The sequence below is a fragment of the Balaenoptera acutorostrata genome, chromosome 8 (assembly GCF_949987535.1).
Source record: "Balaenoptera acutorostrata chromosome 8, mBalAcu1.1, whole genome shotgun sequence".
Taxonomy (NCBI): domain Eukaryota; kingdom Metazoa; phylum Chordata; class Mammalia; order Artiodactyla; family Balaenopteridae; genus Balaenoptera; species Balaenoptera acutorostrata.
The window spans coordinates 26,455,371-26,477,362 of record NC_080071.1 but is presented as its reverse complement, the minus strand read 5'-3'; the positions used below and the strand labels follow the sequence as shown (position 1 = coordinate 26,477,362).

Here is a 21,992-nt window from a genome sequence, read left to right as displayed (position 1 = left end):
ATTCCTAGTTTACAGATTGTCATCAGACATAATATTGTCCGGTCACAGCTGTTACAGGCTTAAAAAAAAGAAAGAAAGAAAGAAAGACATATACGTCTGAAGACAGGGCAACCTTAAACCTGCCACCAATTAGAAAGATCACAGTGTCACAGGCATGCTTTTAACAGAATAGCAACCTTAGAGGTCAGGTTGGGGGAGGGGGAAGCACCCTGGACAGGGAAGGTCAGACTGCAGGGAGGGCAAGCTGCAGGCCCCGTTCCGCCGGTTTCTCCCGGCACTTCCGTGGCGCCCGGGTCCTCCCCTCCGCTCCTCGCAGGGCAGGTACCCTCCCTTCCTCCCCACCTGTACTGCTGGGGCGCGCCGGGCTTCCCGAAGCGACGCCCTAGCGGTGGGAATGGGAACACGCTGCGCGGGAGCCTCCTTTCCGTTCGGCTTCCCCAGCTGGACCCCAAAGCCCCGAAGCCCCGGGGGAAGGAAATTACCACTCGGTGCTCGCCCACCCCCGCCCCGTTTCTCTCTCCGGCTCGCTGCCTGTCTCGCTCCGATGCCGCCGAGCCCCGTCGCCACTTCTGGGTGGAAGTCCGGCGGAGACAGCTGCGAGCTCCCGGGCTCCGGAGAGGGAAATGGGGCAGGGTGAGTCAGCCGGCCCGGGGAGAGGCTCCATCGCGCCCGGCACCCGCCCGCGGGGTAGGGGAGGCGCTGAGCTGAGCTCGCGGAGAGGCTGCCGCTTTCCCCTTCCTCCCAGTCCCGGCTTGAGAGCCGAATGCGAGCGCGCGGGCCGGGGGAGGGAAGAGTGGGAGAGGAAGCCGCGGGAGAGAACAGGGAGCCACTGTTTCCTTTTGAAAAGAAAGTAGGAGCCCTGGGTGGGAAAAGAGAAAGGAGCCCTCCCAACTTCTCTTTGCGAAAAGTTTTCCCAGGGCGTTTTGTTTGAGAAGCGCGGGATCGCGCTGCCGCCTTGGCGGCTGTGCCTGTGCGCCTCGCCCCTCGCCCCGCTCCTCCTCCTCCCAGCCTGGGTAGCTCCGCTCCCTCCCCAAGAGGCGCCAAATGGCTACCCAGTAACCCCACGGGGCGGGGGCTGCAGCGCCGCCTTCAGCCGCCGCGGCTCCCGGCAGCCGCTAGACCCGCCGGCGGCGCTGCCCGCGGGCTGGGAGCCGGGCCCGCAGGTGGAAGCGCACCCGGGAGGTGGGCGGGCTGGTCCAGGGCTGGGGGCGGCTCGGGCGGGCTCTTGACGCGCGGCCAGCCCCGTTCAGGCCTCGGGAAAGCGTGCGTCCCGCCCTGACCCGCCGGCCTCTCCCACTCCAGCAGTGACGCGCCGCCTCGGAGCCGGAGCCCGCGCAGTGCCCCTCAGGGCGATGGACGGCCGAGCCCAGCGCGCGCAGGACGTCCCGGCTGCGCTCCCGCCGGCGACCCCCGCAGGGTAAGCCTCGAGCGCCGCTCCACGCCGCCGCTCACCGGGGAGGGCGAGGGCGAGGGCAGCCGGGCCTCCACCCGGTCACCTGGCCGGCAGGTAGCCTCCCCGCCGGCGGCCAGATTCACCCGCCGCAGGACACGCGGACGACGAGGCTGCTTCCTCCCGGCCTCCTAGGAGGCCGCCCGGGATGGGGGCTCGGGTAGTTTTTGATTGCTTTCCTACCGGGGCTGCTCTGAGTTGCTGAAGGGCAGCTGAATGCCAGGAATTGGGTAAGGAGTCCGGGAGCAAAAATGGTAACAAAGGCCCCCTTGTTGGGGCTCTGGGCGAGCGGCGGACGATACCTGTTAGTGAGCTCCTGGGAAGGGGAAAACAGTTTCCTTGGCCGGGGGCTGAGGCCCAGCAGGTGAGCAGTGTCAAGGTGAATGTAAGGAAGGGGCTTTCTGCGAGAGGGTGGAGGGCGATAGGAAGGTGTGCCAGCTGTCAGCCCGCATGACAGTTCCGGGACACGGCCGGGTGCGCGCCTCTGATTGTCTGTGGCCAATTGATAGTGCCAAAGCCTAGCGCCAAAGCCTTGCGCAGAGTCAGACCGCCAACACGATTACTTTTCTTCGTATCCTCACATGTTTAGGAGAGATTGGAGTGGAAGGGGCTGTCACATGGTGAGTTAATATTAAATGGAGCACGTCTTCCTGCCAGATATGCTAATAATCACCTTGCTAAGCGTTTGGGTAAATAGTAATGAGAACAGGTAGTTCTGCAAGAGATGGGAAGAACCTGAAAATAACCTTCGTCTTGGTAAACAGTGAAGGCTTAACATGGGCGCTCTTTGAGCTCCTGAAGTGGGAAAACCCTTTGGTGAAGTGTAACTTTTTCCTACAAGTGTTCCCCCAACTCAATTTCTTTTCTGATAGTTAATCTGAGCACAGAAATGCACTCAAGAGAATATGAACATTTCAGAAAAGAAACGTTAAGGAAAAAGCGGCTTTGTACCTAATGAATGAGATTTGTAGTTTTCCTGATTTGAGAGTAGAGAAGTCATTTTTCCCTGGAACATGACACACGTTTCCTTAGAAGCAAGTCACAGCATGTTTGTTCATCAGAGACCATGCGAACATTGGCAGATGTCTAGAGGAAACATGGAGAAGTCTCAAAGCAACATGACTAATATAAAAGATATTTAGTATAATGCTTACGTAGAGGAAACATGTAGTGTATGAATTAATTCTTTCATTTTGTTCCAGTTAGTTATCTTCTCCCCTCTGCAAATAGCCATATTTCTGTTGACTTCCGTTTCTATTCTTTCCCCAGTTTTTTCATTATTTAGATATTATCATATATTCTTTCATATATTATCACATTAGGATGTATGAGGAAAGAAATACATTGGCAGGAAGATATTAATTATAAAAGTATGGACCTCTAAATGGAGCTGCAGGAATACTGAAATGTATTCAGGTACCCCCAAATAAGATAGTATTTGACTGGTGGATTTAAAAATGGATTAGATTAGGTACTATTTAAAAAAAAAAAGAAAACCCAGCATATGCACATACACAAAATACACTAATACACTTGGGTGTTTAGAAATCATATAATACTTGTGAGTAAAATAGGTGAGAACAGATGGCTCTGACATGAAGGAAATGGAAAGAGCTTTCTAGTGATAAGCACAACTATAGTAAGACACTTTGGATTTTACTTTTGAGGATTTAAAGGTTAAACCGAAATTCTTTGCTTCAAAAGAATGTACAAAACTGCTTTATCTAATTTCTCAAATATGAGGAAAATACTTTTTAGAAATTTGCCCTTCCCTCTCCAAATTTAAGGAGAGACATGTGGAAAAATGCTTCAACATCTTATCTGAAATAACCTCCCCCCCTCCCCGTATCATTTTACTTTGCATTATTCAGAGACGTTAACAATATCTGAAAGGTATAAACATAAAAAAAAATTACTTCTCTACTTTGTCTTCTTTCACTTGTCTGTCTTGTCCCTTTGGCATATCCCAAGTGCCTATTATATAATATTTGTTGAATATTCATTATTCAACATTACTGTTGTTCTTTTTCTCAAAACCCCAGAACATTAAAAAGGTTTTAATTGTGGGAAACAAGAATTATCCTAGATATGAGGCTTTGGGAGGTGGCAGGGAGCAGTCCCAATCAATATGTTATAATAAAATGTTAGGTTTGGAAAGTAAATTCTTTACTATAAAACTAATTAAATCATGACTCATTAATAGCCTGAGGCCTACTTTAGACCTTATCCTTGGATATTACTGCTCTAAAGAATCCGTCTGTATGTAATTTTCCAAGTTTTACATGCTTGTAACATGTCATTTTAAAGAAATTTAGTGCAACTCCTTATTTTACAAATGAGAATCTGAAGCACAGAGACACTGATTTTTACAGAAGGCCCAGAGCAAATTAGTGGCAAAACCTGAAGGAAAACCCAGGATGTTAGTTGCCTAGTTCAGTGCACTAATTGCTTTTAATCTTTTCCAGACCACAATATGATAAATTTCAGCTGAGTACATTATCTTTAGAACTACTAGTGCTGGTGTTTTTACTTGGCAAAACACACACACATATATATATTTTTAATGGTAGAATTTTTTTTTTTTGGCAGCGGTGGATCTTTGTTGCTTAGCGCAGGCTTTCTCTAGTTGCGGTGAAATGGGGCTCCTCTTCATTGAGGTGCACGGGCTTCTCATTGCGTTGGCTTCTCTTGTTGCAGAGCATGGGATCTAGGGCGTGCGGGCTTCAGTAGTTGTGGTGCACGGGCTTAGTTGCTCCGCGGCATGTCGGGTCTTCCCCGACCAGGGATCAAGGATCAAACCGTGTCCCCTGCATTGGCAGGGGGATTCTTAACCACTGCGCCATCAGGGAAGTTCCGAGATATATATTTTTAACTCTTTGAAATTTAAATGTCAAAAGTGTAGTTGACCTTGCTTTGAGGGACCTTAGTGTTTTGGTTCTGAAACAAATTATCGGGCATGGTTCAGGTATAAAAGCCTATTTCTTTTTTTTTTTTTTTTTTCCCTCACATGTTCCAGCTTTATTTTTTTTTAATTTATTTTTTTTTAAACATCTTTATTGAAGTATAATTGCCTTACAATAGTGTGTTAGCTTCTGCTTTATAACAAAGTGAATCAGTTATACATATACAATATGTTCCCATTTCTCTTCCCTCTTGCATCTCCCTCCCTCCCACCCTCCCCATCCCACCCCTCTAGGTGGTCACAAAGCACCGAGCTGATCTCCCTAAAAGCCTATTTCTTTATAATTTTGCAGAATTGTAACTATGGAGTTAATTGAAGGCATAGTAAAAATTAAGAAGTGATTTAGCAGCTGCTTTCTTAAGCTTTTATTTGGATGCATTATTGGTTCTAAAGTTGTACTGATTGTATAAACTGAGTTCTTGTTAGCTAACATTTACTGGCTACTTAGAAGTTGAATGCCTTAGCTGAGGTTTCAACATAATTACCTGAGTATCTTTAAATCAAATACCCATGCTCTCACACTCCTACCTATTCTAATTTTAATTGGCCTGGGAGGGGACAAGGGCATGGAGAAGTTTAAAATGCTGCTAGGTGATTCTCATTTGCAGCCAGATCTGAGAACCATTGATTAAGTCGGTATCACCAGCTGAGATGGAGATGAAGCCATAAATGGAATGGAGGCTGCTATTTAGCATTTTTAGGGAACTCAAGACTAACTTTCAGCTTTATTTTGCCTTTTGAAAGATTCCATTTAGGTGCTCTACGGTACTGTTTAAAAAAATTATTTTTTTTTAAACTCCTTTTTGAGGACGTATGTTAACTCCATTTTATAATTTTGGAACTGAGGCTCAGAGAGCTTAATTAACACACTCAAGGCCATACAACACTAAGGGATGCAAGAATAATAGAAAGAAGGTCTGATACCCAAACCTGTGCTCTTCATCACTAGGCCTGTTACCCAGGATGTTTGCTACCATGGATTATACTGAATGGATTATTTAAAGAGGCTTTATAGATGCATTGTCTTGATTCTTCTTAAAATTATATTTATAGTATATTTAAAAAAAACTCCTACAAAATCAAATGCATATAAAAAAACCCCAATGCCTAGCATTTAAAAGGAACTTAATTATTTCTTTAAAGTCATAATTAACATTTTCATGTGTTTGGGATGATTTAACATAGTAAACTGACAGCCATTTTGTCAGATGACATTATGTCATAGCTGTACTTATTTTTGCTCTTAGGCAGCTATTAAATATATTATAGCTTAATTTCAAAAGTAGGATTTTTGACCAAATAAGAAAAATGAAATTGTTTATTAAGACAGTGCTAGACATTTTGTTCAAAGTCTAATGTCCTCTGAATGTGTTAGAGGATAATTTAAGAACATTATCACCTAACCTTATTATTGAAGTGCCAGTTGTATTTATATAATAATAAATGCCAAGCTTTATGTTATTGAGATAACTACTCTTATGTAATTAATTAGTCAAAACTTGTGAGCCCTATTTTATATAAAACACATTTTTCTAGGCACTGGGAGATTGGCTTCTGATCTTAAGAGCTTTATTTAAAAAAACTATCTGTAACTATGCAGGAAGAAAAAGGAGGGGAGGTGCTGTTAGTGTAGAAGTGGTACTTTGATAATAACTTTAAAAGCATATTATGGATATGGTTAGGACTTAAAGTGTAGTATCCTAGCTCATTGGTCAGCAAACTTTGGCTGAGCAAACTATGTCCAGAAGGTTGAAATGGGCCCTCCCCTTGTTTGTCTTTTTTTCTTTTCTCCAATTTTTTTTAATTGTGGTATAATTTACATAAAATTTACCGTGTTAACCATTTTTAAGTGTATAGTTCAGTGGTATTAAGTACATTAACACTGTTGTGCAGCTGTCATCACCATCCATCTCCAGAACTCTTTTCATCTTGCATAACTGAAACTCTGTACCCATTAAACACTAACTCCCCATTCTCCTCTCCCCCCAGCCCCTGGCATCCACTGTTCTACTTTTTATCTGTATGATTTTTGACCACTCTGGTTACCCCATATGAGTGGAATCAAACAGTCTTTGTCTTCTTGTGACTGGATTATTTCATTTATTATAATATCCACAAAGTTCATCCATGTTGTATCATATGTCAGAATTTACTTCCTCTTTGAGGCTGAATAGCATTCCACATTTTGCTTATCCATTTATCTGTCAATGGACACAGGTTGCTTCCCGTATTTTAGCTGTTGTGAATAATGCTGCTAGGAACATGGGTGTTCAAATATCTCTTTGGGACCCTGCTTTCAATTCTTTTGAAGTAGAATTGCTGGATCATATGGTCATCCTATTTTTAATTTTTTTGAGGACTGCCATACTGTTTTCCATAGCAGCTGTACCATTTTACATTCCCCAAAACAGTGCACAAGGCTTCTGGTTTCTCCACATCTGTGCCAACACTTGTTATTTTATTTTTTTGACAGCAGCCATCCTAATATGTGTGAGGTGGTATCTCATTGTAGTTTTGATTTGCATTTCCCTAATGATTAGTGATGTTGAGCATCAGATCATGGGCTTATTGGCCATTTGTACATCTTCTTTTGAGAAATGTCCATTCAAGTCCTTTCCCTGTGTTTCAGCTGGGTTTGCTTTCTTTGGTTGTTGAGTTTTAGGAATTTTCTTCATATTCTGGATATTAACCCCTTATCCTCTACCTGTCTTTGTAAAGGGTTTTATTGGCACACAGCCATACCCACTCATTTGCATATTGTTTATGGCTGCTTTCATATTAGAGTAGTCCAGGCAGAGATATTATGGCCTGTAAGCTAAAAATATTTGCCCTCGGGGGCTTCCCTGGTGGCGCAGTGGTTGAGAATCTGCCTGCCAATGCAGGGGACACGGGTTCGAGCCCTGGTCTGGGAAGATCCCATATGCCGCGGAGCAACTAGGCCCGTGAGCCACAACTACTGAGCCTGCGCGTCTGGAGCCTGTGCTCCCAAACAAGAGAGGCCGCGATAGTGAGAGGCCCGCGCACCGCGATGAAGAGTGGCCCCCGCTTGCCGCAACTAGAGAAAGCCCTCGCACAGAAACGAAGACCCAACACAGCTGTAAATAAATAAATAAATAAATAAATGAATAAATAAAAGTTAAAAAAAAAAATTTGCCCTCTGTCCATATACAAGTTTGTTGATCCCATGGGCCAACTTATGAAATTTGTAAATGAAGTAGTGATTATTTAATTCAAAATTTATTTACTGCGGGGAGGGGGACATATAAGTATTGAACTTCAATATAAATTAGAACAAAATGATATTTTGTTTGCATAAAGCAAGATATTTCTTATAGTAAGAGATTTTGCAGAATGGTGATTAGTGGTTGTTTTTTTTTTTCCCACGGGTGAAGACTTAGGCTTGGCTTGTTGGCAAGCCATGTAGAATTTTAACATTTATTTGATATCAGAATATATTTTAAAGAGAAGTTCTAAACTTGTGCTGGAGACACTTTCATGAAAAATGACTGAGGTCATTTTTGGTCATTTGGTCATTATATGATTAAGGTGCTTAGAACCAAAGTGCCTAGGAGAAGCTGGACCAAAGGTAGAAGGAATTCCTATCTAGTTTTTTTCAGCCTATACCTATTTTATGAGTTAAGCAAACTGTCTTTATAATTTTCAGCAAGTGTTTTTGTTGTTGCTCTTAAAGATATTTCATATCCTTAAGCGTTTAGTGCTCTAACATTAGGGTGACAGTTATTAGGAGACCTTTTTTTTATGACTTTGCTAAATTTTTTTCCCATCTGTTACAGTAAAAACAAACTAAAAATATGGGAGAAAGAAGTTTCCCATGACTATTTATAAAGGGCCAAATGTCTTCGGTTTTGCATACAGACTTCATATCTGAGGAATGAATCCCTTAGAAAAGACTCTCAAAGACTGACTAGTCTTTAGAAAAATGCTAGAGTGAGCTTGTTTTTGTACCCCATATACTTTAAGTTCACATTGCTGTTTATAAATTTAAATAGGTTAAAACTATTTATTGACTTTGTACATTAAAAAAACCTGTGGAGTTGAATTGTGGCGTAGTTTAACAAAGAAAATGCTTTAATTGAGATGGTCATCTCATTACGACAGCAAAGAATGCAATGGCAAGAGAAGTAGTGTAAGCTCAACTCATAGCTTATTTGTAACTTTTACCATATTTTAAGTAGCTATACACCTTTACAAAGATCATAATTTCCAAGTTTCATAGGGAATAAATGAAGATATTTGGGTTTCCAGTATGTGTGGTGCTCTGTACTGGGCAATATCCTGATTATATCTGTGTCTTTTCATGCTGTATAGCTCAGCTCAGGCTTACAGTTCAGAGGCACGCCTTCAGGAATTTGGTGGGAAGCACAGTACACTACAGAACTGAGTTTTTTTTTTTTTTTTTTTAATTTTATTTATTTATTTATTTATGGCTGTGTTGGGTCTTCGTTTCTGTGCGAGGGCTTTCTCTAGTTGTGGCAAGCGGGGGCCACTCTTCATCGCGGTGCGCGGGCCTCTCACTATCGCGGCCTCTCTTGTTGCGGAGCACAGGCTCCAGACACGCAGGCTCAGTAACTGTGGCTCACGGGCCTAGTTGCTCCGCGGCATGTGGGATCCTCCCAGACCAGGGCTCGAGCCCGTGTCCCCTGCATTGGCAGGCAGACTCTCAACCACTGCGCCACCAGGGAAGCCCCCGAGTTGTTTTCTTAACCTCTACTCTCTAGAGAAAAAAAAAAAAAAATGTAGCCCCATCAAGACTTTCAGGTTTGTGGTTGTGAGGTAGTGAGGATGGAGGTGCTAGGTGAGCAGGAAAAAGAATGACCTCTGAATACCTCATTTTCATTTCCTTTAGGTACTCTTGTTCCTTCCTATTGAATGTCCTCCCCCATTGAAAGCAGAGCTTTAGAGATAATATAAATAATCACTTTATAAAAGAGAGTATGGGTTAATAGGACAGAGGTTTTCCTTTGTAATTGCCTCAGGCTTGTAGAAAATTACTTTGGATGGAATTAAAAGAGTGAAAATGCCATCCATATTTGGTGGGATTTGATTTTGCAAAATAACCAAAGTGGTTCAGAGGCAAGCCTCTGAAGTGGGGTTGAAAAAGAACCTGAGATACAATAGTTTGGGTCCAAAATGTGGTTGTGCTTTTAAAATAATGATTCTGATTTTCTTGTGTGGGCTGTAGCTTGATTTAAAATAGGGTTGAATGCCAAGGGAATCAGAATATGTTTTTTAAACGATAATATCTTTGGAAAAAGTGCATTGTTTTTCATTGTAATTAATTTGAGAGATTAAAACTACTTTGTGTGCATGTTGTTGTATTTTTAAAAATTAAATACACCATTTCACTTTGGAGCCTACCATTGCAGTTTCTGTTCTTACACCAATATATATTTGTAAGGAAATAGAGTTAAGATGCTCAAATCTAGGTGGGCCATTTATCACCAGTCCTTGAGGACTTTCGTCTCTCTAACCTGCACACCTGCTATTACATGCACATTCACACATGCTATTGTCCCTGGATAAACGGAAGTGAAGAAGTATTAGATAACCCCAAGGGGAATAGCCAGTTTTAACAGCTGCTACAGTCATGTATCAGTTCAGTTGTGCTGGAAAGACAGGAAATTGAGTTGCTAAATCCGAAAATGGCTGCCACCTTGCCATTCCCATGTCTGATGGATATGCTCTAGTTTGTAGACCAGTTGAGTCCACAGTAGTCAAGATAATTATAAGAGCCATTGAATTGATTTTCTTCTTTGTGCTAAAGTGGATGCATGTTATACACAAAGTAGAAGTGGCAGAGAGAGGAGCAACCCTTTGTTTGTCTCCTCTTTTTATGCCTGATAGTCAGGTATCCCTGCTCTAGGAGAATTAGGAAAGAGACAGGGTCCCTGTCTTACAGGACAGCATCTGTGTTTCGTGGCCTGAGGCAGCTCTCGTTATTCTCAGGTGTTCATGATTCGGTTAGTCATTGGCTGCAAAACTACTGAGCAAAGTGTCCTACCAAGTTATGAGAGTGGTTTCTTCCTATCTTTTGTTTCTACATAAGGTGCCCATTCCCAGAGAGCAATTAGATGCTTCAATTTAAAGCAAAAATTGTTTTTGCTCTGCTTCAGGAGAGCAAAGCTGAAAGTGGCAAAGAATGCTGGCATGCGGAAAGAAACTAATTTTTACACTTTGGGTTGTGATCCTAGGCTACCAGTCTTATTTCTTCAGTTTTCTCTTTCTCTAAAAGAGGATAAGTTTGGCTGTGTTAGTTTATTACCTACGAACTTCCCCCCACCTAGGAAAGTTAGGTGTGACTTCGTTTGAATAAAAAATATTTAACACTAGTGGTCTGAAAGGGGAAATAATACTGATTTTTTCCCTTACATTTAAATAGGACAAATTTTATATCTAGAACCTATTCCAACCTGTGATTTACTCTAGTTTACCATGTATTATTTTTGAAATACAGTCTGGTCTGAAAGGAGCAATGTCTAAGAGTAGTTCATATCATCTGTTCATCTGTTTGTGATCCTGTATGTATGTAGAAATACATAGGAAATTCACTCTTAGATGATGCTAAGAAAATGTAGTCCCGAAGTTTGTGGTGGTAACTTTGTGAAGCCTAGGAACGTGTTTCCAACTAATTTAGTGCTTATAAGCGGTATAGCCCAGAATGTACACACTTACAGGCATTTTTAGAGTTTCTTAATCAAATTCAGCATTTCATATGTGTGTGTGTATATATATATATATATATATATTTGGTGTGCAACACTTTGGGACTTTTATTTTTGTGTGACTCATAGTTACTAAGTTAACTCATAATTAGGACACTAAGATTATGCAAGCTCGATTTAGTGGCAACTCTAAAAGTTATCTGAAGGTGTTGAATGAATATTTGCTATCATTTTCGTATTCTTCCAGGTATTAAGCACATCAAAAGTTGAAGTTGGCAGTATTGGATATTTGAATATCATGGATTTGGGGCATTCCCAGTTTCCTTGTATCACTGTAAAACCTAGGCAAGGTAGAGACCAAGTTTCTGGAACTCCACAGATAATTGTAATGGTTCGAACACAAAAATATCCCAAGTACCATTGGTTTTAAAGGAGCAGCCTTGGAGCACTCAGAAGTGATGGGCTATGGCTGAAGGCCCACACAGTGTAGGAGGCAGGGAGTAGTACAGTGGTAGCTGTGTAATTTCATTGTCGACATCTTTACCACTTACCGTTCTTCACAGGGGATATCATAAGATTTCCGGTCAAGAAACAATTTTTTTTTTTTTTTTAAGAAACAATTTTAAAAAATTCTGGCACTTAGCCATTTTGTTTTATTAGTTAAAGGTTATTTAGAATGCCATGCTCTCAAATCAAACCTAGTCAAAGACTCTGTTTATGGTGATCATTGTTCATTCCGGCGCGTGATTTGTGTGACTGGTGAGGGCCTGTCTCAGGGCCTGAGCATTGCACACATTATCTCTGTGGCCCTGGGAGCATTTCCTCAGAATGATACTCACCAGTGCAGCCCTGTGTCAGACATTCTTGTGGAAGTGGAAGGAGAGCATGTGAGAAAAGGAGGGGAGCCTTTAGGAGTTGAGAATGGAGGCTTTTTTCTTCCTTGAATCCTAGAGAACCAACCAGCTTAAAATGAACACTGCTAAGGAGACAGTTTTCATTGCCATATGCATTTAAAGTTCTAAAATTGGCTATGTCAATGCAGAAAAAATGTTCAAAGTGTTTATTTTTAAAATAAAATGGGAAAATTTGGGAGAAATGGTAATACCTTGTATGCAATTTAGATTTGTAAATTTTATATTTAAATACATTAAGTGTATCTCAGTTGTGTATATAATACTCATTACTCCCCTCCCTTTCCTTGAGCCCTTTGTGATCTGCTTATGTTTTTACACTATTGTTTTATGGAAAAAAATTAAATTTCATGGGTGTGAAGGGGAGAATTTTCCTGGCATTTTTCCTTCTTTGGTTAGCCAAGTAGATGCATGCTGAGCTAAATGGAAATGTAGAGATAATTACAATTTTATTATTTGGGGATGTAGGTGAAGAAAAGAACAGGAAAATAGGCAAAATGTATTCAATAATGGAAAAATGAAAAGCAGAACAGTCTCTGATCGCAAAAGAAGAGGCAGTGGTGCTAAATTGCTGGACTGTGCTGGCACTAAACTAGCAGTTTGAGGTTTGAGGTCTTTATCTCTTATGTTCAGTTGGTAACTCTGGTACATTAGTTTGTGAAGCACTTCTGTGATCTTAGGTTATTAGAAAGCATTTTGTGCCGCAAACTGTATATAACCTCTTCAAAAGTACCATGTATGTTTTTTGAGGGGAGAGATTCCATCCAAAGTGAATTGATAGTTATGCCAATGCCAATTATTCTCTTTATAGGTCACCTCATTTAATTCATTATTTTTCTAATAGGCAATATATTCAAATGGCACAGAATTCAAAAGAGAAAAATGACAAAATAGTGAGAGATCTCCCCCCTATACCCCTTGTTTCCTATTCACCAGGTTTTCTCCCCAGAGGCGATCAGTGTTACGGTCCTTACAAATCCTTATAGGATACTCTGTACCAGTGCTGTCTAATGGAAATATAATGTGAGCCACAAATGTAACTTTAAATTTTCTAGGAGCTAGATTTAAAAATTCAATTTAAATGATATATTATACGATGCAGTGGTTAACATGCTTCTAGTTCTACAAAACAATGAAGTTGTCTTTACCAGCAAAAATATTTTCCACTGTCAGATTTGAAATTTAAATAAATTACGTAAAATTTAAATTTTATTTTCTTAGTCACATCAGCCACATCTCCAGTGCTGAAAAGCCTCATGTGGCTGGTGGCTACTCCACTGGACAGAGCATCTCCTTCCAGTCAGGAGCAAATGGGTGTGTGTATGCATATTGTTTCTTACTCTTTTATACACAGTTGGTGGTACTTTGTACCTTGTTTTTCCCTTAATAATATAACTTGGTTTTTATTCCATTTTATTCCATAATGGGCTCTATTTTTCCCTCATAGCTGTGTATTATATCTTTGTAGGGGTGAACATAATTTATATAACCAGTCCCTTATTGATGGATACTTGGATTTATTTCTCCCTCTCCTCCCCCTTTGCTGTTATTAAGTGATCATTTTAGCATCCTTTAAGCAGCGTACAATCTATTGTACTAATACTCATTCCCGATATGTTTGATTAAATTAACTAGATTGTGAAACCCTAAAAAGTGGAGATCATATTCTTTTTTTTAAATTTTATAGGACTAAAAAAATTGGATACCGTAAAGTGCAGAAATCAAACAGCTCAATGAATTTGTATTAATACATATGTAAACATGTAATAACCAATCAGATCAAAATATGGAATACTTCTAGCAGCTTAGAGTCCTCCCTCTTGCTCTCTCTTCAGCAGTACTTCCCAAAGGTAATCACTATTCTGACTTCCATCACAATAGATTAGTTTTGCTTATTCTTAAACTTCATATAAATGGAATCAAATCATTCTTTTATGTCTAGTTTCCTTTGTTCAACATTATGCCTGTGAGATTCATCCATTTTTTTTAAGTTAGCAGTAGTTCATTCTTTTTCACTGCTATGTAATATTCCATTATATAAGTATATATTATTATCGTAATATTTATAGACATTCGGGCCTTTTACAGTTTTTAGCTCTTAGGAACAAAGCTGCTATGAACAATTTTGTACCTGTCTTTTCATGGGCATAAAGATTCACTTCTGGCTGAATAACTTGGAGTTAACCTCATCTCTCTCTCTCTCTCTCTCTCTCTCTCTCCCCCCAACACACACACACACACACACACACACACACACACACTTCTTAATTCCATGTGGTTCTTAGCACATGCTTGATGATCACTAAATGACTGAAGATAAATTATTAACTGATCATGTACTGCGACATTATTTCAATCTTACTAAAAATAATGGACAATCGTTCCTTGCGGATGCTATTATTCTTATATGTGACATAAAACATATAGCACTTTATCCATTTCTCTTTCCTCTTGGTTTTCCTCTTTTTTTCCCTTTTTTTAACCTTTTTTAAAAATTGAGGTATAGTTGATTTACAATATCATATAAGTTTCAGGTGTACAATTTAGTGATTCACAATTTTTAAAGGTTATATTCCGTTTATAGTTACTATAAAATATTGGCTATATTCCCTGTGCTGTACAACATATCCTTATTTATTTTATGCTTAGTAGTTTGTACCTCTTAATCCCCTACCCCCTATCTTGTCTCTCCCCCTCTTCCTTCTCCACACTGGTAACTACTAGTTTGTTCTCTATATCTGTGAGTCTGTTTCTTTTTTGTTATATTCACTAGTTTTATTTTTTAGATTCCACATAAGTGATATCATACAGTATTTGTCTTTCTCCGTATGACTTATTTCACTAAGCATAATAGCTTCTAAGCCCATCCATGTTGTTGCTAATAGCAAAATTTCATTTTTTTTATGGCTGAGTAGTATTCCATTGTGTGTGTGTGTGTGTGTATGTATATATATACATATAAATATACACCACATCTTTATCCATTCATCTGTTGATGGACACTTGGGTTGCTTCCATATCTTAGCAATTGTAAATAATGCTGCTACTAACATTGGGGTGCATATATCTTTTCAAATTAATGTTTTCATTTTCTTCTGTTACATACCCAGGAGTGGAACTGCTGGATCATATGGTAGTTCTATTTTTAGTGTTTTAAGGACACTTCATACTATTTTACACAGTGGCTGCATCAATTTATATTCCCACCAACAGTGTAAAGGGTTCCCTTTTCTCCACATCCTCACAGATGTTTGTTATTCGTGGTCTTTTTGATGATAGCCATTCTGGCAGGTGTGAGGTGATACCTCATTGCAGCTTTGATTTGCATTTCTCTGATGATTAATGATGTTGAGCATCTTTTCATGTGCCCGTTGACCACCTGTATGTCTTTTTTGGAAAAATGTCTATTCAAGTCTCCTGCCCATTTTTTAAATTGTGTTGTTTGGGTTGTTTTTTTTTTGATGTTGAGTTGTATGAACTATTTATACATGTGGGATATTAACCTCTTATTGGTCATATCATTGGCAAATATTTTCTCCCATTCAGTAGGTTGTCTTTTTGTTTTGTAGATGGTTTCCTTTGTGAAACCATATTCTTAAATATTGTTCTTCGGTGTACTGCTGGGTTTAATGCATGAACATACCTTGACACATAATGATCAGTTATTGGATGGATGGGTATTATTTGAATTATTTGTGTGACCCTGAACAAGAGGTCAGTGTTGGGAATGTAGACCAGCAAATTATTTGTCTGCTAGAGTGGTATAAGCTTAGTTACACAAAAACTGAGTAGTTAACATTTATCTTTTTATTTGAAATCCTCCAATGATATTTTTAATTGAAATATAGTTGATGTACAATATTATGTAAGTTACAGGTTAACAGTATAGTTAACATTCATTTTTGCAGCCATCAATCAATGAATTATTCCTAAGACCCCATGAAATGGCTACACCCTTAAAAGTGCTGTTGTAAATCTCTCAGTATTCTGCTATAAAACTCTATTCTTGGTTTGAGGTTCTCTTTTAGCATTAATCCCTGCAGTAGTATTTATGAAAGAAATATGTGTTTTGTTAGTAGTTCAAGTGAAAATTCTGAGTAATGACACTTCCATCTCAAACTTCCAGCAAAGAAAAACTTTGGCCTTCATGGGTAGACTTGAATAACAGGATGTAAGTGCTGTATTATTATTTGCAGCCTAAATAGTCCTATTTGAATAATGATAGCTGAGTAACATTTGATTTACAGAATAAGTTACAGGTTTGGGAGTAAAGCAATTAGTCATTAATTATATGATTAATTAGTGCATAAGAATTCTCCTCATTTGTGTCAACACACTGAAATCTAAATTGTCAAGAGCCTTGCTATTTTGATTCAGTTCTTCTATTGGTAGAAGAAATTAGCCTTTTGACGTGAACAGTAATAGCTGAAGAGTAAGATCAAAAAATAGAGGGTGTATTCTTCCAGCTCATGAACAAAGAGGCTGAGAATTTAGAGGTATCATGAATGAAAGAAATTACATCATCAAATAGGCACCTAGGAAAGAAAAATCAGTATGAGTACTCCTTCTCCCAGTGTTTTTGAGAGTTACACTCCAAAATGGGTCCAAAACTGCGAATATCATAGTGGAAAACAAGTTTATCCATTTTTTTTTTTTCTAAGAATGCTTTTGGCAACAAGTTGGCATTTTACACTGTTCGAAAATAGGATGAAATTCTAAGCCAGAATTCATCCAAAAAAACCCTCTAAAAAGTGATCATTTAATGCATGGGCAGGTGATAGAGCGTTCCGAAAAGCATTTTAAGCAAGTCTGTTACTCTCCATTTAACTCAGCAGCCTACCTTACTGTGTCTGATGCAGCGAACCAGTACATTTAACATTTATTTTGGCTCTCTGGCATTTAACAGCATTTGGTTTTGGTTTCAAATAAAAGTGGTCCAGTCAGAAGTCAGAATAAGCACTTGACAGGCAGCTGTTGTAGAAGGGAGTTGGAAGCAGAAGACCTGGAATGGAAAACTGAATCTCTGCTCTGCCACTCACTGGCTTAGGCACTTTCTTTCCTGTTACTGGCCCTCAGTTTCCTCCCTGGTGGAAGAAGATGATAGCACAGAATGAAAGTATGGAAGTAACACCAGCGCATGCCAGGCATTTCTTTTCTTTTCTTTTCTTTTCTTTTTTTAAAGGTTTGCATTTTATTTATTTATTTATTTATTTTTGGCTGTGTTGGGTCTTCGTTTCTGTGCGAGGGCTTTCTCTAGTTGTGGCAAGCGGGGGCTGCTCTTCATCGCGGTGCGCGGGCCTCTCACTATCGCGGCCTCTCGTCGTGGAGCACAGGCTCCAGACGCGCAGGCTCAGTAATTGTGGCTCACGGGCCTAGTTGTTCCGCGGCATGTGGGATCTTCCCAGACCAGGGCTCGAACCCGCGTCCCCTGCATTGGCAGGCAGACTCTCAACCACTGCGCCACCAGGGAAGCCCTTTTTTAATTTTAAATATTATCTACTTTGTTGGGAAACAACCTTTTGTAATGCTGGCATCATTATTATACTAATTGGAAAACACGGAGTGAGGAGGTGGGCCCTGTTCTTATTTTCCTCTCCCAGGAAGTAGGTGGTGGGGTTGGTTTTCTTCCTGAGTCCACTGTGAAGGTCCCCATGCCAGATGCAGCGAAGTTGTTCTTGGAACGTTGAATACAAAATGGGTACTAATCTTAATGAAAATCACATTCCCTTTTAAAGGAGAAAAATGCCCCCTCTGAGATTTGGAATATGCTACCAAGGTGATTGTAATTCTATTTCCTCGCTTCACTATTGTGGGAATTGCCTTACCTTTTAATATTTCACTTTTCTCTGATGTAAGATTAGAGTAACTCTAACTGCATTTCTTTGATTTTGTTAGGACTGATATGCAGTGACTGAAAACTTTCAATTGTAATATCATACACAAGAACATCATTATTTAAAAGAGGGAGTTGGGACATGAGACACCATTCTAATCATAGGCTGTCATATATTGAAGAGAACTTTTTTTTTACACATAGATTAAAATAAGATCTTTCACCTCCTATAAACAAGAAATTGAGCCATTATACTTTACCACAAATGCTGTAGAATGAAGTGGCAATCTAGAAACTAACTTTAGTTATTGATAAGAGAAGAGGAATCTCCAATTGCTGACTCCTTCACCCTTAGGGATGCTGTGACTGTATCCTTTAGTACAGAGGAGGTAGGTGGGCACATTTGTCTAGCTAGTGTAAAATTGTACCTCTTGAGGTTCTGGTGGCAGCATGATGGCATAGTCTGAAAATTAACCCAGCACACCCTTGACTGAAAGCCTGTAGTAGAGAAAATACAGTTAAATTAACCTTATTTACTTGTTTTTCTGGATGTGCTTTTTTATGTAATATAGGAATATTTTCTATATTCTTGGAGGTGAGTTTTAATGTCAAAGAGGAAAGACTAATTCAAAATTTCTTAACATAATTGAGATCCACTTTTCCTTAGTAAGTTTAATGAAAAATTTCAGGCAGAATAAATTATACCCACGCACAGACTCTGCACCTGGGAAGTTTCTTGAGCAATAACGTGTTCCTGGTAGATTTACTTCTAAATAATGTGTTTTACAAGATAGTATGTAAAATCATATGGAGTCTTAATTGCTTCAGAGGCTGAATGAATATTTGTAAATTCATTCAAATTTCTACTAATTACAAGGATCAGCATCACAGTTGTTTAGGAACAGTGGATGATGGCTTGAGTGACTCTGGTCATACAAGCAATAAGCATTTATGGAACACTGACTGTTCACCAGGTTCTGTGTTAAACGCATGACACGTGCTACTGCATTTAACAGTCAACAACCATTCTATAAAGCTGATGTGGTTGTTATCCAGGTTGTGCAGAAGAGGAAGCTGAGCGTCCTGTCCAGGGTCACATGGCTATGCAGTGGCAGTTCTGAGAGTGGGACGCATTGATTTGACAACTACTTTGCATTCCGCTTTCCTGCCTCCTCCCCATCCTCTCCCTCCCCTCCCTCCCCAGAACTGCCAGGGGTGGCAAAGCCAATACAATAACTAATAGTAGGAGTAACGTAAAGTGGGACTAAACTTTTTTTTTTTGTATTTTACTTTATTTTATTTTATTCTGATTATTAAATGACGTGCTTATCACAGAATTTGAAAGCAATAGGAATATATGTAAAGAAAAATAATCATTATCTAGGCCGCCTGGAGATAATCACTGTTAACATGATTTACATTTTAGCATTTCCCAAGGTGCTTTCTGAATAAGACACAAGTTAGCGTTTTCTGTAAAAACAGCTTATATAGTCAAATAATTTTGGGAAAGTCTGGGTTTAGACAAAATTAAACTGTTTTCTTCCCTAAAGGTCTTCTGGGAAACTTTAATATGCTAATATGTGTAATGGGCTTCCAAAATGGAAATATGGAAAGCAATATTTTCCAAATTTATTTATCAGAAGAATACTGTTAAATATGTATAAATAAATATGTATCAGTATTTGTATCTTGAAACCAGTGTACTTTCAGATATAGTTTAGATAGAATGCATCCTTCTAGACTTTTAAATAAGCATTTAGACTTTTAACTACCAATGCTATTTTTATATTCCTTTTCTCCAGGATTATATTATAGGTTATTTCATCTATTTAAAACTCTTTTAAAAATGCTTTTTGAAATAGTTGTGTAACAAACCTTATATGGGTCTGTGTGTGTGTTTGCTTTTTTTTTTTTTAATCTTTCATCTGTTGTTAAACATTTGGGCTATTTCCAATGAAATCATTAACCTTGATAGGGTATGAGTTTCAGATTTGGGTAAATGTGATTCCAGAACTGAAAGACTGCAAAGTCTTCAGCAGTGAGGAAACCAGCTCAGCTAGAAACTGTGAAAGCCATTAAAAGTTTCAGGGAAATCTGTGTGGGATGGCCCTGTGACTTGCCATCCGAGAGAGACATGCCAAGGAAAGGACGTGCTTAGGGGGAAAATAGGAGTAGTCAGTTATTAGAATGGGCTAGGAAGTTAGGTGTCTCTGTGTAATTATCCACTTGGTTTGGAAGAATGCATTGTTTCATATGAAGCCTGTGTGGTCCCCAGGTTAGGCTTGGTCTCCTCCCAGCAGCACTGGGGAGGACACATGGGGAGTTCGGGGTATTAATCTTTGCTGGGTCAAGGAGGGTGAGAGGGCTGGGAGTCTCAGGCTCCACTGAGGGGTGACGAAACTGGGTCCCCAGTTTCGAAAATCTACCCCTTGGATTTTGAGAAGGGTAGTTTTAAACTTGGATTAATTGGGGAGGTTTGGGTTTGAAGCTCCTTAATAGATAACCCATTTTAACAACAACAATACAAGAAATCTCCCTGAAAGAATCAACAGTTCACTGATTTTTTTTTTTTTTTTTCCATTCAACAGATATTTATTGAAGGCTAACTATGTGTCAGGTATTGGGCTGGGCATTGGAAGCTAATTGTATTGAAAATATGCAGTACGTGGAAGTTATATTCATGGAATAGAATTACTTTGGCTGGAATGAAAATGTGATTCAATCTTATTAAAAATACACATCTTTGAACAACCTCCAAGGCAGTGTAAACAATACTCTCTCTGTTTTAAAATAAGGAAAGTCCAAATCTCTGAAATGCCAGTTACTGTGCAATTTCAAATACTTTTTTTTGCCTTGGTTAACATTATGTCTGGTTCCTCAGATGAACCTTTTCTTGAATACAGAACTTGTAAATGTGTATGTGCCCTCTCCCTACCTCCATGAAAATTCTCTCTGAGATTAGTTCTTCTCACCAAACTCTGGGAAGTTGTTAGCATTGACTTTTCTTAGTCAGAACTGAGTATCAAAACTGTCTTTCTCAGCCTGGGATTGTTCATGGCAAGACTGGAGAATGCCGCCCGCACTGGGGCAGTGGATCGCAAGGCCCAGTGAGGTGCCAAAGGGAAAATTCCTTAAGGGAATATCCAACAGCCCAGGAGGCCTGAGGATCGTTGCTATGGCAGCAAGAGGTGGTTGGCTGTGGCCTGTTCCTTCCCTGCCTGGGGCTCCCAGGGCCCCTAGCTCAGCAGGCACAGGGGCAGAGCTGCCAGTTTGACATCAGGCAACATAGAGGTTATTCTTCATCTGACTGGACTCTAGCAGTCACCTTTGTAGCCTTAAACTTGTGACTTATCTATGTGAAGTGACAGTCAAGAAGCACCGGGAATAGTCTTGGCATTTCAGGGAGACCTGTTATTGTACCCTGGCTCAGCCACTGAACAGTTAGGAAATTTTGGACAAATTACCTCACGTCTTTGCATCTGTTTTCTTTCTTTTTTTCTTCTTTCCCTCTGCAAATGAAGATACCTATCTCATAGGCTCAAGTCTGGGATTAATTGGAAGTATTCATATGTGGAATCATGAAATATTGACAGAGTAATAAAACTCATTGACTATGATTTAAATTTCACAATTAAATCTCTGTAGCTAAATTATTAAAGTTTTTGAACATCAACCATATGAAAAGTTCACAAGATTGCTTTAAGCTTCTGACTTTTGGTTTCTAATAAGTAAATTAGTATTTGATATTTGGTTAAGGATCATCGTTTCCCCAATACATATCATGCTGTCTTGTAATTCATTAGTTCATGGAATGCGATTCTCTGTAAGCAGGTTTTCCAGCTCGTTACAATCATTAGAAAAGCCTCTACCTGGTAAGATGTGGAGATAGTGAGCACACAATGTGTATATTGTAAACCTTTATTCCTTTTTCCTCTAAAAAAGAAAATAACCAACTAACCAAATATGTTCTTTCACTGGGCTTTATTGTTGACAGTGTTTCCTAATGAAAAGAGCCTATCTTTGAGACTCCAAGATGGTTCCCTCATGTGTAAGAAGACTAGATTTTTATTTTGGACCTTCCATATCCACTGCTCAGGTTTCATCCTTTTTTCAGGAAGCTGCAGGAGCAGAATACAGGCTGGGAACCTCTTAT

General features: G+C 39.7%; 1 protein-coding gene across 7 annotated transcripts in view; it reads left to right on the top strand.

Annotated features, from left to right (window-relative positions):
• Positions 1–397: 397 nt before the first annotated feature.
• COBLL1 (cordon-bleu WH2 repeat protein like 1) overlaps positions 398–21,992 on the top strand; it is a 150,729-nt gene continuing 129,134 nt past the window's right edge. For 4 of the 7 annotated variants that reach the window (XM_028166741.2, XM_007183197.2, XM_057551062.1 and 1 more), the window contains exons 1-2: positions 398–687; positions 1,303–1,417. In XM_028166741.2, coding sequence (XP_028022542.2) covers positions 624–687; positions 1,303–1,417 — 179 coding nt within the window. In that variant the 5' untranslated portion in view covers positions 398–623. Of the gene's footprint in view, positions 688–1,037; positions 1,183–1,302; positions 1,418–21,992 lie in introns of those variants that run through there. The other 3 variants (XM_057551063.1, XM_057551064.1, XM_057551065.1) reach the window with 3 other exon arrangements.